Source organism: Staurois parvus, unplaced genomic scaffold (genome assembly GCF_062004578.1).
Source record: "Staurois parvus isolate SC_StPar_1 unplaced genomic scaffold, SC_StPar_1.0 ptg000191l, whole genome shotgun sequence".
NCBI classification, from domain to species: Eukaryota; Metazoa; Chordata; class Amphibia; order Anura; family Ranidae; genus Staurois; species Staurois parvus.
The window spans coordinates 7,207,668-7,222,954 of record NW_028317987.1 but is presented as its reverse complement, the minus strand read 5'-3'; the positions used below and the strand labels follow the sequence as shown (position 1 = coordinate 7,222,954).

At 47.1% G+C, this 15,287-nt stretch overlaps 1 protein-coding gene across 1 annotated transcript in view; it reads right to left on the bottom strand.

The window, feature by feature from the left end:
- Window positions 1–272: 272 nt before the first annotated feature.
- LOC149461946 (uncharacterized) overlaps window positions 273–15,287 on the bottom strand; it is a 61,822-nt gene continuing 46,807 nt past the window's right edge. Inside the window, exons 5-6 of the mRNA XM_089677760.1 lie at window positions 13,028–13,163; window positions 273–2,376 (exon numbers count right to left, since the gene is read on the bottom strand). Of these exons, the coding sequence (XP_089533886.1) occupies window positions 1,298–2,376; window positions 13,028–13,163 (1,215 nt within the window). The 3' untranslated portion in view covers window positions 273–1,297. The remainder of the gene's footprint in view (window positions 2,377–13,027; window positions 13,164–15,287) is intronic.

The following is a 15,287-nucleotide window of genomic DNA, read 5'->3' as shown; positions in this document are numbered from 1 at the left end:
CCTGACCACTGCACTCTGGGATGGAAATCACATACTCCTGACCACTACACTCTGTACTCTGGGAGGTAAATCACATACTCCTGACCACTGCACGTTGTTTGCAGGGCTGTATGAAGTAGTCTCCTGACCCCTGCACTCTGGGCCATTATTCATGGTGAACCAGAAACTGGATGACCTGCAAAGGCTTGTAAAGTGTCTCCTGTGAGAAATGTTTGGCCCCCAAAGATCCCCATCATGGCCCCGACACACACATTTCATTTCACTCAATCAATTCTTTATTATAGTTTTACTTCTAACAAGATTGTAATCATAGAATCAGGAAATAACAAAGGAAGGAATCCGATTGGTCAGGGAGATCCCTTGTCTGGAATGTGGGGGCGGAGTCATTATTATTGGTGTACAATACAATACACAATGTGTTCCATTATTATAACAAAGTATAGTAGAAAAGATCCCAACATGTGACATGGCTGAATGAATGCTGGTCATATTAGTTCATCTATTCTCTAAGTGGGGCGGTATCTATTGGGCCAATCCCTTTTACAAACCACACATAATATTGCCCTTCAAAGTGAAAACAGAAACGATTTGCACAATATCAAAGAGTAGAAATATTTTCCGGTGGATCCCCTCTACCCAGACCCCATATGTAGACATAAAACAACAAGCTGTGTTCCGTCTCGTGCCGCACTCCTCCAACCACCCAAACCCACACAGAAGCCAAGGGAAATAATGAGAGGAAAGTTCCCCCCTAGTTTGGGGCGGAGTTCTCCTTCCCTCCTGTTGGGGGATGGGAGAAGGATGGACTGAAGACAGAGAGATGCTTCGGGGTCACCACTGTTCTGTAGAGCCTTGAAATGAAGGACATCAACTTCAGAAGTTCTTGTTGTCTGTGTAAAGTTCCCCGATAACGAGATCTGGGCTCTCCCGGCTTCTAGCTCTGTAACCCGCTATATCATTATCAGGAAACGCAACTCCGACACCCAAGAAGGGCTGAAGTTGTGTCCTTCATTTCCAGGATCTACTGACCACTCTGCACCCCGACATTTACTGCACTTCATCCATGTCTTTGGGGGCCTCTCATCTCCTTATCAACTGTTTCTTCCATGATGAAGATCAGCCATGGAGTATATCTGAGGTGTATATCAGGGGGTGCTTCTTCCCCACATGAGAGCTGGGATGTCCAGCAACATTCATCTAGAAGACATTTCCCGCACTCAAGGCACTAATACACCTCCAGGGTTGTGTGGGACCCCTGATGTACAGGAAGGCAGGACTTCAGTGAGGAACAATTCCCTCACTCAGGACAGGAAAGTGGCTTCTCCCCCATGTGAGATCTCTGATGTCTGGAAAGATGGGACTTCCGTGAAAAACATTTCCCACACACGGGACAGGAAAACGGCTTCTCTCCTGTGTGAAATCGCTGATGTGTGCAAAGATGTGACTTCTGTGAAAAACATTTCCCACACTCAGGACAGGAATATGGCTTATCCCCTGTGTGAGATCTTTGATGTGTGTAAAGACTGGACTTCTGTGAAAAACATTTCCCACACTCAGGACAGGAATATGGCTTCTCCCCTGTGTGAGATCTCTGATGTTTGTAAAGATCGGACTTAATTGAAAAACATTTCCCACACTCAGAACAGGAATATGGCTTCTCCCCTGTGTGAGATCTCTGATGTTTGCAAAGATCAAACTTCATTGAAAAACATTTCCCACACTCAGAACAGGAATACGGCTTCTCCCCTGTGTGAGATCTCTGATGTTTGTAAAGACTGGACTTCTTTGAAAAACATTTCCTACACTCAGGACAGGAATATGGCTTCTCCCCTGTGTGAGATCTTTGATGTGTGTAAAGACTGGACTTCTGAGAAAAACATTTCCCACACTCAGGACAGGAATATGGCTTCTCCCCTGTATGAGATCTCTGATGTTTGTAAAGATTGGACTTCATTGAAAAACATTTCCCACACTCAGGACAGGAATATGGCTTCTCCCCTTTGTGAGATCTCTGATGTTTGCAAAGATCGAACTTCAATGAAAAACCTTTCCCACACTCAGAAGAGGAATATGGCTTCTCCCCCGTGTGAGATCGCTGATGTTTATGAAGACTGGACCTATCTGAAAAACATTTCCCGCACATAGTACAGGAGAACCTCTTCCCTGTTGGAAGGCCGGCCCGGTCCCGCACAGTCTGAGGTTCCTCAGGATATGAGGAATCCGATGGTCCATCTACACTGGGTGGTGCCAGATGGACATTGGAGGGAGCCAGGTTTTCTCCTGGACTATACTGTGTGATGTCCTCATCTTCTACTTTCCAGTCTGGAGACAAAGTGAGACAATCCTCGGAGGTTTTCCTCATCTCCCGGCCATGGACTAAAATACAAAGACAAAGAGGATTACTAGACAGGAGCTGATTGGTTCCCCCAAACCAGGACTCCGTCCACATCAGGCAGCTTGGTCTCTGAGGAGCTTACAATTCCACCCTCAAGGGAACTAGGAAATGGCTCCTCTAATCTCCTACCAGGTCATTTCTTTATTCATGGACCTTAGTCAGAGAGTGAGGAAACAACCAGAACTGACTTTTATAGGAGGGACAGTGATGAGGGGATTATAGGATGAGGGTCCCCACCCCCTCTATCACTCATCGCCATCTTCCCAACACAAGAAGTACTGCACTTCCTTATTTAGTCCATGATTTAGTCATGAAGAACAGGGGGGCTGAGCCCCACCAGAGGTCAGAGAGTGAGGATGGGGGAGAACAACCAAGATGAAGACTGGACTGATACTGAAGACCACCATCATTGGGGTATTGGCTCCTCCCTCATTATCACTATCTGTTTAAGGGTCCAAAGTTGGAGGATGTTATCACATTATTATCACCATGTAAAAGTCTGTGCTCCAATCACATCATCCGATATAAAATGTCCAGCTGGTAGGAAATGGGGGAACAAAAGAGAATCCATATTATGTGTATATATAGAAGTGGGGGGAGGGGAGAGAGCAGAAGTCAGGAATATGGAATGGACAACATAGAATATATAGTGCTGGGGTCAGGAGTATGTAATGTACAACAGAGTATATAGTGCAGGGGTCAGGAGTATGTAATGTACAACATAGAGTATATAGTGCTGGGGTCAGGAGTATGTAATGTACAACATAGAGTATATAGTGCAGGGGTCAGGAGTATGTAATGTACAACATAGAGTATATAGTGCAGGGGTCAGGAGTATGTAATGTACAACACAGAGTATACAGTGCAGGGGTCAGGAGTATGTAATGTACAACAGAGTATATAGTGCAGGGGTTAGGAATATATAATGTACAACAGAGTATATAGTGCAGGGGTGTCTGTGGACGTGGTATACTTGGACAGAGGGGTGATTGATTTGAAGATAGGCTGCACAGGATGAGGGAGTCACCTCACCCCTCTGCCCCTTGTCACCTCCTCACATCTTGATGTGGCCTTTGAAGGCAGACCGTGCAGGATGGGGGGAAGTGACCGCTGCGATGGCCCTCACACCTCTAGGGCCGCATAGCCGAGGAGGGGTGACACACCGCTGAGAGATTCCAGAGTGGGGCCGCCAACCAGTCGATGCGCGCCCCCTGGCAGGTACAGTGTTGGCCCAAGACTTTTCTGTGCTCTGCGCCCACCAGGAGACAAAGGCCTGAGTCAAGGGGGCATGCCACTTTGCCCTGGCAAAGCGGCACTGGGCTGGACATTGCCGGGGCAACTGGGAAGCATCCTGGCTTTTGCCAGGCCAGTGCAGGAACCAGTTATATGTCTTCTATCTCCGCCACTGCTGGACTCGCAAGCCATTTGGAGGTCCGGGTGGGGACTGGACCTCCGAAGTCATTCCTGCTGAGCACTCTGCAGGAGACCCCCCCAAAGGTAAGGACTATTATCCACTGCCACTCTGCAGAATGCTCCAGGGTTGGGAGTACCCGCTGCCCCTCTGCTAAATACTCCAGGGTTGGGAGTATCCGCTTCCTCCCTGCTAATACTCCAGGACTGGGAGTACCCGCTGTTACTCTGCTAATTCTCTGGGCTAGAACTGCTTTGCTGTTGGCCCCACGATACTCTGCCTAATACTCTGGGGCCCGGATTACCCGCTCTGCTGTGTGCTGAGGAGTTTTGCCCTCCCTGCTGTCGCCTGCTGTGAGCCAGGACATCCCTGCCAGAACCATGAGTGTCTGCAAGCCGCCTACCTTCCTGGAAGCCACCTGCTGCAGAGTGCCTGCAAGCCACCTATCGTGAGTGTCCCTAGAAGCCATGAACTGCCCCCTATTGTGCGCTCAGACCGCCCTTGTCATGATCTGCCCCTATTGTGTGCTCAGACCACCCTTGTCATGATCTGCCCCTATTGTGTGCTCAGACCACCCTTGTCATGATCTGCCCCTATTGTGTGCTCAGACTACCCTTGTCATGAACTTCCCCTATTGTATGGTCAGAACCCCCTTGCCATGAACTGACCCTATTGTGTGCTCAGACTGCCCTTGTCATGATCTGCCCCTATTGTGTGCTCAGAACCCCCTTGCCATGAACTGACCCTATTGTGTGCTCAGACTGCCCTTGTCATGATCTGCCCCTATTGTGTGCTCAGACCGCCCTTGTCATGAACTGCCCCTATTGTGTGCTCAGACCGTCCTTGTCATGAACTGCCCCTATTGTATGCTCAGACCACCCTTGTCATGAACTGCCCCTATTGTGTGCCCAGACCACCCTTGTCATGAACTGCCCCTATTGTGTGGTCAGACCACCCTTGTCATGAACCGCCCCTATTGTGTGCTCAGACCGCCCTTGTCATGAACTGCCCCTATTGTGTGCTCAGACCGCCCTTGTCATGAACTGACCCTATTGTGTGCTCAGACCGCCCTTGTCATGAACTGCCCCTATTGTGTGCTCAGACCGCCCTTGTCATGAACTGCCCCTATTGTGTGCTCAGACCACCCTTGTCATGAACCGCCCCTATTGTGTGCTCAGACTACCCTTGTCATGAACTGCCCCTATTGTGTGCTCAGACCGCCCTTGTCATGAACTGCCCCTATTGTGTGCTCAGACCGCCCTTGTCATGAACTGCCCCTATTGTGTGCTCAGACCGCCCTTGTCATGAACTGCCCCTATTGTGTGCTCAGACCGCCCTTGTCATGAACTGCCCCTATTGTGTGCTCAGACCGCCCTTGTCATGAACTGCCCCTATTGTGTGCTCAGACTACCCTTGCTTGAACTGCCCCTATTGTGTGCTCAGACTACCCTTGCTTGAACTGCCCCATTGCGTGCCTGGATTATAGCTACCTGGACTGTCCCCCTGAGTTCTTGAGCCATCGCTACCCAAATCAAGCCCCACAGCCAAAGTCCTGCTGAGTCCCTGTGAGACTGATGTTGTCCCTAGAGAGCTGTGCTGAGGGCTGTGCTGAGGTCAGACCCCACAGCCAAGGTCCCACTGAGTCCCCGTTAGCCTTCTTACCATGAGTGTCTCTACAAGCCGCATGTTGCGGAGTGCCTTGAACTGCCCTGATTGAATGCCTTCCATAGTTCAATAAAGCTTTGTATGTTTACCACTGTGGACGTGGTATACTTGGACAGAGGGGTGGGTGTGGACATGGTATGCTTGAACAGAGGGGTAGCAGTGGATGTGCTGTACTTGGACAGAGGGGTGGCGGTGGACGTGGTATACTTGGACAGAGGGGTGGGTGTGGACATGGTATGCTTGGACAGAGGGGTGGCGGTGGACGTGGTATACTTGGAGAGAGGGGTAGCGGTGGATGTGGTATACTTGGACAGAGGGGTGGCGGTGGACGTGGTATACTTGGACAGAGGGGTGGCGGTGGACGTGGTGTACTTGGACAGAGGGGTGGCGGTGGACGTGGTATACTTGGACAGAGGGGTGGGTGTGGACATGGTATGCTTGGACAGAGGGGTAGCGGTGGATGTGGTATACTTGGACAGAGGGGTAGCGGTGGATGTGGTATACTTGGACAGAGGGGTAGCGGTGGATGTGGTATACTTGGACAGAGGGGTGGCGGTGGACGTGGTATACTTGGACAGAGGGGTGGCGGTGGACGTGGTATACTTGGACAGAGGGGTGGCGGGGGACGTGGTATACTTGGACAGAGGGGTGGCGGGGGACGTGGTATACTTGGACAGAGGGGTGGCGGTGGACGTGGTGTACTTGGACAGAAGGATGGCGGTGGACGTGGTATACTTGGACAGAGGGGTGGCGGTGGACGTGGTATACGTGGACAGAGGGGTGGCGGTGGACGTGGTATACTTGGACAGAGGGGTGGCGGTGGACGTGGTACACTTGGACAGAGGGGTGGCGGTGGACGTGGTACACTTGGACAGAGGGGTGGCGGTGGACGTGGTACACTTGGACAGAGGGGTGGTGGTGGACGTGGTATACTTGGACACAGTTCCCCACACACGGCTAATGTGTAAGGTAAAGTCTATGGGCTGGAAAAATCAGAATGTAAATGGATAGAAAACTGGCTAAAAGATCGTATTCAGAGAGTAGTGGTTAATGATTCATACACTGAATGGTCTAGGGGTGTCAGTGGTGTACCCCAAGGTTCAATGTTATTAGTGGGGTACACCAAGGTTCAGTGTTATTAGTGGGGTACCCCAAGGATCAGTGTTATTAGTGGTGTACCCCAAGGTTCAGTGTTAGTGGGGTACCCCAAGGTTCAGTGTTGTTAGTGGGGTATCCCAAGGTTCAGTGTTGTTAGTGGGGTATGTAGCAGATGAGCATACAGAGATGGACGCGGTCATCCATCTTGCTTAGGATCCTCCATCTTGTATCATTTCTATTCCCAAGTCAGCTTCCCTCCAATTCCCCCCCCCCCTCTCAGGAATGTGGTGTGTATGATGCCAGAGATCACAGGCACAGTGGGAGAGTTCCAGGGTTATAAATCCCATCCTAGCTGGTGCCTGGATGTCTGTTAGCTTCTCAATGTGAGATATTGTAAAACCATAAACCAGTCCTTCACTGAGCTTCAAAGACTTTCCAGCTAGCTATAAAACGGACTCACATTTATAAATCCCCTTTTCCATATAATTTTATATCTGGAGATATGAAAGACTTACATGAAAACCAGGAATATATTCAGATCGGTCACTTCAATACAAGTTGTCTGATACCTTGCACCCCCTAGTTGGAATCTACAGGAGAGCAGAAAACGATATCTCCTTAACCGTCCCAAGCAGGTATGTCATATTTCATATCTAAACGTTCAGCAGATCATTCTGCATATTAATCTACTAGTGGCTAGGCTGCTACATGCACCGAGGGTAAATTATTGATCATGATATTAATTGGGAGGGATTTTGGTTCTAGCTTGGGTCTCCGCCTGCAACACCCTCCCCAAATGAGGCGATTGGTTCTCTGCTTCAAGGAGACACCCTGCTGAGTTCCTAGAAAGGATGTTATGCTTGGAGCACAAAATTAAGTTGAGTAGGTCGGGTTGAAGTTGAAGAATCCTCCCTTTTAACATCGGAACTAACTTTGGGAGATAAGGCACCCTTTTGGCTCAGGACCTTAAATCTGCGTAACCCAGGACTTTTGGCAAGTACTCTACCTCCCTAAACTTCTTTCTGTTATCTCTTTGCTGTGTTATTGCTCTCTGTATTTATATATATATAAACCTCTATATATCTCTGTCTGCAGTGACCGTGGTATATAGACGATTATCCAATCATCATAGTGTTATAACTGATATTGCCGAGTTTCCTCTTTCTCTGTACAAAAGGAGGTGGTGGCAGTGTGAAGGGTTAATTGTGTAATTAACCTAACCCAGTAACAATCACTCTTTAGGCTGCAGGTACACAGATTGTGGTCCATTAGCTGGAAAATCTTTGTGCAGGGAGCAGCTGGGCGTGGCATTGTTATGCACGTGACAGCGCGGAATTAGATTGGCCAGTCCTTCGGTCACAAGTTTGATGAGAAGGGCTGGGGTCTGACGCCGCGATTGTTACAGGGTACTCCAAGGTTAGAAGGGGGACTCCAAGGTTCAGTGTTAGTGGGGTACCCTGAGGTTCAATATTATTACTGGGGTACCCCAAGGTTCAGTGTTATTAGTGGGGTACCCCAAGGTTCAGTGTTATTAGTGGGGTACCCCAAGGCTCATTCCTAACCTCGGAAACCACTAAGCAACTTATTCCCTCCCTTGTTATATCTCGCCTTGACTATTGTAACTCCCTCCTCATTGGCCGACCTCATCGCAGGCTATCCCCTCTTCAGTCTATCATGAATGCTTCTGCCAGACTCATCCACCTTACTAACTCTCTGCCAATCCCTCCACTGGCCTCCATTCAGTGTCCTCCACTCCTCTCTTCCAATCCCTCTACTGGCCTCCATTCAGTGTCCTCCACCCCTCTCTGCCAATCCCTCCACTGGCCTCCATTCAGTGTCCTCCTCTGTCCTGACATTTGGGGGGATATCTGTACTGTTCTGACATTTGGGGGGATATCTGTACTGTTCTGACATTCGGGGGGATATCTGTCCTGACATTTGGGGGATATCTGTACTGTTCTGACATTCGGGGGGATATCTGTCCTGACATAGGGGGATATCTGTACCGTCCTGACATTTGGGGGATATCTGTACCGTCCTGACATTTGGGGGATATCTGTACCGTCCTGACATTTGGGGGATATCTGTACCGTCCTGACATTTGGGGGATATCTGTACCGTCCTGACATTTGGGGGATATCTGTACCGTTCTGACATTTGGGGGATATCTGTACCGTTCTGACATTTGGGGGATATCTGTACTGTTCTCACATTCTTGGATCTGAAGAAATGAGATTGGCTGTCAGTACTTCAGGATTGATCAATATTCAGATATCTCCCAGAGTTTGTGAACTCTATAACTTTCCTACAGACTAAATCATAAATACTAATTTGGGTTATTTTCACCAAAGACATGTAGCAGAATACATCTCGGCCTAAATTTATGAAGAACAATTATTTATTTGCAAATGTTTATAACAGAAACAAAGAAAAACACTTTTTTTCCCCAGAATTTTTGGTCTTTTTTTGTTAATTTAGCAAAAAATAAAAACCCCAGCGGTGATTAAATACCGCCAAAAGAAATCTCTAGTTGTGTGAAGAAAATGATAAAATTTTAGTTTGGGTACAATGTTGTATGACCGCGCAATTGTCATTCAAAGTGTGATAGCGCTGAAACCTGAAAATTGGCCTGGGCAGGAAGGGGGTAAAAGTGCCTGGTATGGAAGGGGTTAGAGGGGTACCCCAAGGTTCAGTGTTATTAATGGGGTACCCCAAGGTTCAGTGTTATTAGTGGTGTACCCCAAGGTTCAGTGTTATTAGTGGGGGACCCCAAAGTTCAGTGTTATTAGTGGGGGACCCCAAGGTTCAGTGTTATTAGTGGGGGACCTCAAGACTCAGTGTTATTAGTGGGGGACCTCAAGACTCAGTGTTATTAGTGGGGGACCCCAAGGTTCAGTGTTATTAGTGGGGGACCTCAAGACTCAGTGTTATTAGTGGAGTACCCCAAGGTTCAGTGTAATTAGTGGTGTACCCCAAGGTTTAGTGTTATTAGCGGTGTACCCCAAGGTTCAGTGTCGATAGTAGGGTACCCCAAGGTTCAGTGTTATTAGTGGGGTACCCCAAGGTTCAGTGTTATTAGTGGGGTACCCCAAGGTTCAGTGTTGGGACCCTTACTTATTAATATATATATAAACAATATGGGGTGTGAGATTATAAATCCCATTCCAGTCTTTGCAGATGACACCAAGCTGTGCCGGGGAATAACGTCCTTACAGGATGTCTCCAACTTACAAGCCGACCTCAATGCTCTGTGTAATTGGGGGGCTATGGGGCCAATGAGGGCTAATGGTGATAAATGTAAGGTTCTGCACTGGGGGGGGCTAAGAATACACATGCATCATACATACTAGGGGGGTACAACTGGGGGGTCAATGGTGGTGAAAAATCTGGAAGGAAATGTTGGAGAAGTATCAGGGGGGCAATGGTGGAGAAGGATCGGGGGGGGGGTAAAGGGTGGAAAATGATTTGGGGAGTCAATGGTGGATACAGATCTGGTGGGGTCAATGGTAGAGAAGGATCTGGGGGGGTCAATGGTAGAGAAGGATCTGGGGGGGATCAATGGTAGAGAAATAACTGGGGGGGATCAATGGTAGAGAAGGATCTGGGGGGGATCAATGGTAGAGAAGGATCAGGGGGGGTCAAAGGAGAAAAATCTGGGGGGGATCAATGGTGGAGAAGAATCTGGGGGCAATTGAGGAGAAGGATCTGGAGGGGTAGGGGGGGTAAATGTTGGAGAAGGATTTGGGGGGTCAATGGTGAAGGATCTGGGGGTTCTAGTAGATCACAAGCTTAATAATGGCAGCAATGAAAAGCTGCGGGTTCTAAAGCGAGAAAAATCCTCTCTTGTATTAGGAGAGGTATAGACTCCAGAGAAATATCCCCCCCCTATACAAATCATTAGTAAGACCTCATCTGGAATATGCAGTTCAGTTTTGGCCTCCAATTCACAAAAAGAACATTGGGGAACTGGAGGAAGAACAGAGAAGGGCAACCAAACTGATACGAGGCATGGAGGAGCTCAGCTATGAGGAGAGATTAGAGGAACTGAATGTATTCTCTACTGAGAAGAGGAGATTAACGGGGGGATATGATCACCATGTATAATACATAAGGGGGGGATATGATCTCCATGTATAATACATAAGGGGGGGATATGATCTCCATGTATAATACATAAGGGGGGGATATGATCTCCATGTATAATACATAAGGGGGGGTATGATCTCCATGTATAATACATAAGGGGGGGATATGATCTCCATGCATAATACATAAGGGGGGATATGATTTCCATGCATAATACATAAGGGGGGATATGATCTCCATGCATAATACATAAGGGGGGATATGATCACCATGTATAATACATAAGGGGGGATATGATCTCCATGTATAATACATAAGGGGGGATATGATCACCATGTAATACATAAGGGGGGATATGATCACCATGTATAATACATAAGGGGGGATATGATCTCCATGTATAATACATAAGGGGGGATATGATCTCCATGTATAATACATAAGGGGGATATGATCTCCATGTATAATACATAAGGGGGGGATATGATCTCCATGTATAATACATAAGGGGGGATATGATCTCCATGTATAATACATAAAGGGGGATATGATCTCCATGTATAATACATAAGGGGGGATATGATCTCCATGTATAATACATAAGGGGGGATATGATCTCCATGTATAATACATAAGGGGGATATGATCTCCATGTATAATACATAAGGGGGATATGATCTCCATGTATAATACATAAGGGGGGATATGATCTCCATGTATAATACATAAGGGGGGATATGATCTCCATGTATAATACATAAGGGGGATATGATCTCCATGTATAATACATAAGGGGGATATGATCACCATGTATAATACATAAGGGGGGATATGATCTCCATGTATAATACATAAGGGGGATATGATCTCCATGTATAATACATAAGGGGGGATATTATTTCCATGAATATCATATAAGGGGGGATATGATCTCCATGTATAATACATAAGGGGGGATATGATCTCCATGTATAATACATAAGGGGGGATATGATCACCATGTATAATACATAAGGGGGGGGGGATACGATCACCATGTATAATACATAAGGGGGGGATATGATCTCCATGTATAATACATAAGGGGGGATATGATCTCCATGTATAATACATAAGGGGGGATATGATCTCCATGTATAATACATAAGGGGGGGATATGATCACCATGTATAATACATAAGGGGGATATGATCTCCATGTATAATACATAAGGGGGGATATGATCTCCATGTATAATACATAAGGGGGGATATGATCTCCATGTATAATACATAAGGGGGATATGATCTCCATGTATAATACATAAGGGGGGATATTATTTCCATGAATATCATATAAGGGGGGATATGATCTCCATGTATAATACATAAGGGGGGATATGATCTCCATGTATAATACATAAGGGGGGATATGATCACCATGTATAATACATAAGGGGGGGGGGGTACGATCACCATGTATAATACATAAGGGGGGGATATGATCTCCATGTATAATACATAAGGGGGGATATGATCTCCATGTATAATACATAAGGGGGGATATGATCTCCATGTATAATACATAAGGGGGGGATATGATCACCATGTATAATACATAAGGGGGATATGATCTCCATGTATAATACATAAGGGGGGATATGATCTCCATGTATAATACATAAGGGGGGATTGCTGTAGGAAAGTCCTGGATTCTTTCTTGGATACACAGAATATAACTGGATATAACATTTATAGGGAAAGTTGATCCAGGGAATATCCGATTGCCTCTCGGGGGGTCAGGAAGGAATTTTTTCCCCTGCAGGAGCAGATTGGATCGTGCTTTGCTGGGTTTTTGCCTTCTGGTGGATCAGCTGTGGGTGTCGGATTATAACTTTTATTTTTATTGGTACAACTAGATGGAATGTCTTTTTTCAGCCAGACTAACTATGTAACTATGTAGGTCCCACACCGCTGCCTCCCATCTCCTGAGACTGCACTCAGTGACTTGGGTCTGAGACACTACAGACATATCCCTCCACCCGGCACAGCCAGCAGATAACAGAGAAGGTCCCCTGGAAGAGTCAGGCACAAGGCAGGAGACCCCAGTCACATGTCCTGGGTGCCTACATTATGCAATGCTTAGAGTAAAAATCCACATTTTGCTGCCAGCTGAACCCCAGAACCTCCATAAATCCAGTCTAGAGACATAAATTGTGTCTGCAGCACAGAGAAGGAAGATTATCCGAGAGAAATCCAGGAATACAGGACGGGGAACACAGCTCAGGAAAGTGACCAGGGGATTACAGGCTGATATCACCCAGTCCCCGCCCTACTCTGGACCAATCAGTGAGCAGTATGGGTGGAGGAATGGATTTAGTGTTCATGACCCACCTGTGCTGATCTCTGTAGGAGTGTCCTCCTCTATAAATGACCCCGTTATTCCATCCTCCTCCATAGACTGCTGATCATCCCTCACATACGCCTCTTCTTCTTCTGCTTTCACCTCAAATTCTATATCGATTGGATCTCCACTCTAAATCAAGAAAATGAGAGAGAATATCATCTGTAAAATATAAGGTCACATAAAAATCCACACATTGTCTCTATGAATCCATGTTCTAGATGATCCATCCCACCAACCTTGTAATGATGAGGGATGGTGTGACATTCCTGTGGGGAATCCAGAGGACGGGGACATCTCTCTGGTGGGTTCCTGGTATTAGGTGGCTCCATCATATCCTTGTGTCCTTCTGAAAACTCCTCCATCACTCCATACTCCTCATCCTCCTCTTTATACTCTTCTTTAACATCAATATTAACATCCCCGAGGATTCCACTCTGAAAGATATAATAAAACATTCATTGTAACAAACATGCTGTGTATAAATCACAACTACCAATAATTGTCATCATCTACCTGATGATGGTGAGGGATGGTGTGACCTTCCTGTGTGGAATCCCGGGAATACAGAGGACGGGGACATCTCTCTGGTGGGTTCCTGTAGCTGGATGACTCCACCATGGTGTCCTGGTACAGATCTTTGTGTTCTCTTAGAAGCTCTGACACCTCCATCCCCCCATCCTCATCCTCCTCCTCTTTTATCTCTTCTTTAACCTCAACTTTAGGATCTCTCAGGTTTCCACTCTGAATATATAATAAAAATGACATCAATGGTAACAATGCAGATAATGTACAGATCCTAATGATACTATCAGTGATTGTTCCTCATCTACCTGATGATGGTGAGGGATGGTGTGACCTTCCTGTGTGGAATCCCAGGAATACAGAGGACGGGGACATCTCTCTGGTGGGTTCCCATGACTGGATCCATCTGTAGGAAACACACACACTGACTGAATCCATTGTTTCTATGTGTTTATCAGATGATGGGGGATCTAGGTGGATCCTCCGTACTGCTCTCTCCTTTACAATAAAGTCTCCTCTTACCCGGTGATGTGAGGGGCGGCTGATTGTCCATCATGACGTCCTTGTAGAGATCCTTGTGTCCTTCTAAATACTCCCACTCCTCCATGGAGAAATAGACAGTGACACCCTGACACCTTATAGGAACCTGACACACACAATGATACAGTCACCATCCAGACACATCCCTTGTCTGTTACTGGAGAATGTCCCAGAATTCCCGGCACCGCTCACCTCTCCTGTCAGCAGCTCAGTGATCTCTCTGGTGACTTCTAGAATCTTCTTCTTCTTTCTCTCTTCTATCAGGGAGGGAGGTGGAGGCAATGTGATGTCATATGATCTCCAGACTTCACAGGAGGAAAACTCTACATCTGAACACAAAGAGTCACATCAAATGATATTCCCAGAATCCTCCTCACCTCTCCAGTCAGGTCTCCATTTTATTAAAGCCCCACTTCAGGCTGAGGTATAATTCCCCCCCACAGGACCCCCACACTACGCAGGGTATAGGCTTGTTGCAGCATTCTGATGTCATTACATACAACGCAGGACCAACAGTCCCACTTTACATGTGAGGATACCAAGGGGCCCCACATCCTAAGAGCATCAGAAAAAAGTCAGAGGGAGGGACATTGGGAGGAGGAGCTGTGAGGTCAGTGTGATGTCATAGGATTCTCTGACTCTGGTTGGAGGGACATTGGGAGGAGGAGCTGTGAGGTCAGTGCGATGTCATAGGATTCTCTGACTCTGGATGGAGGGACATTGGGAGGAGGAGCTGTGAGGTCAGTGCGATGTCATAGGATTCTCTGACTCTGGTTGGAGGGACATTGGGAGGAGGAGCTGTGAGGTCAGTGCGATGTCATAGGATTCTCTGACTCTGGATGGAGGGACATTGGGAGGAGGAGCTGTGAGGTCAGTGCGATGTCATAGGATTCTCTGACTCTGGATGGAGGGACATTGGGGGAGGAGCTGTGAGGTCAGTGTGATGTCATAGGACATATAGACTCTGGATGGAGGGACATTTGGATGGGGAGATTTGAGGGGTCCTCTATATGAGGCTCCCGTACAAACCAAATCATTGTTCCTGGGTGCGTCCTACCTCTCCTAAACTGAAGAGTGACCTTTGACCTTTACCATCCAGAAATCTGTCCGGAATCAGTGGAAGTAAGCTGTCATGTGATCAGGTGACATGCGGAGGAACGGAGTGTAAATAGCAGACAATTGTCT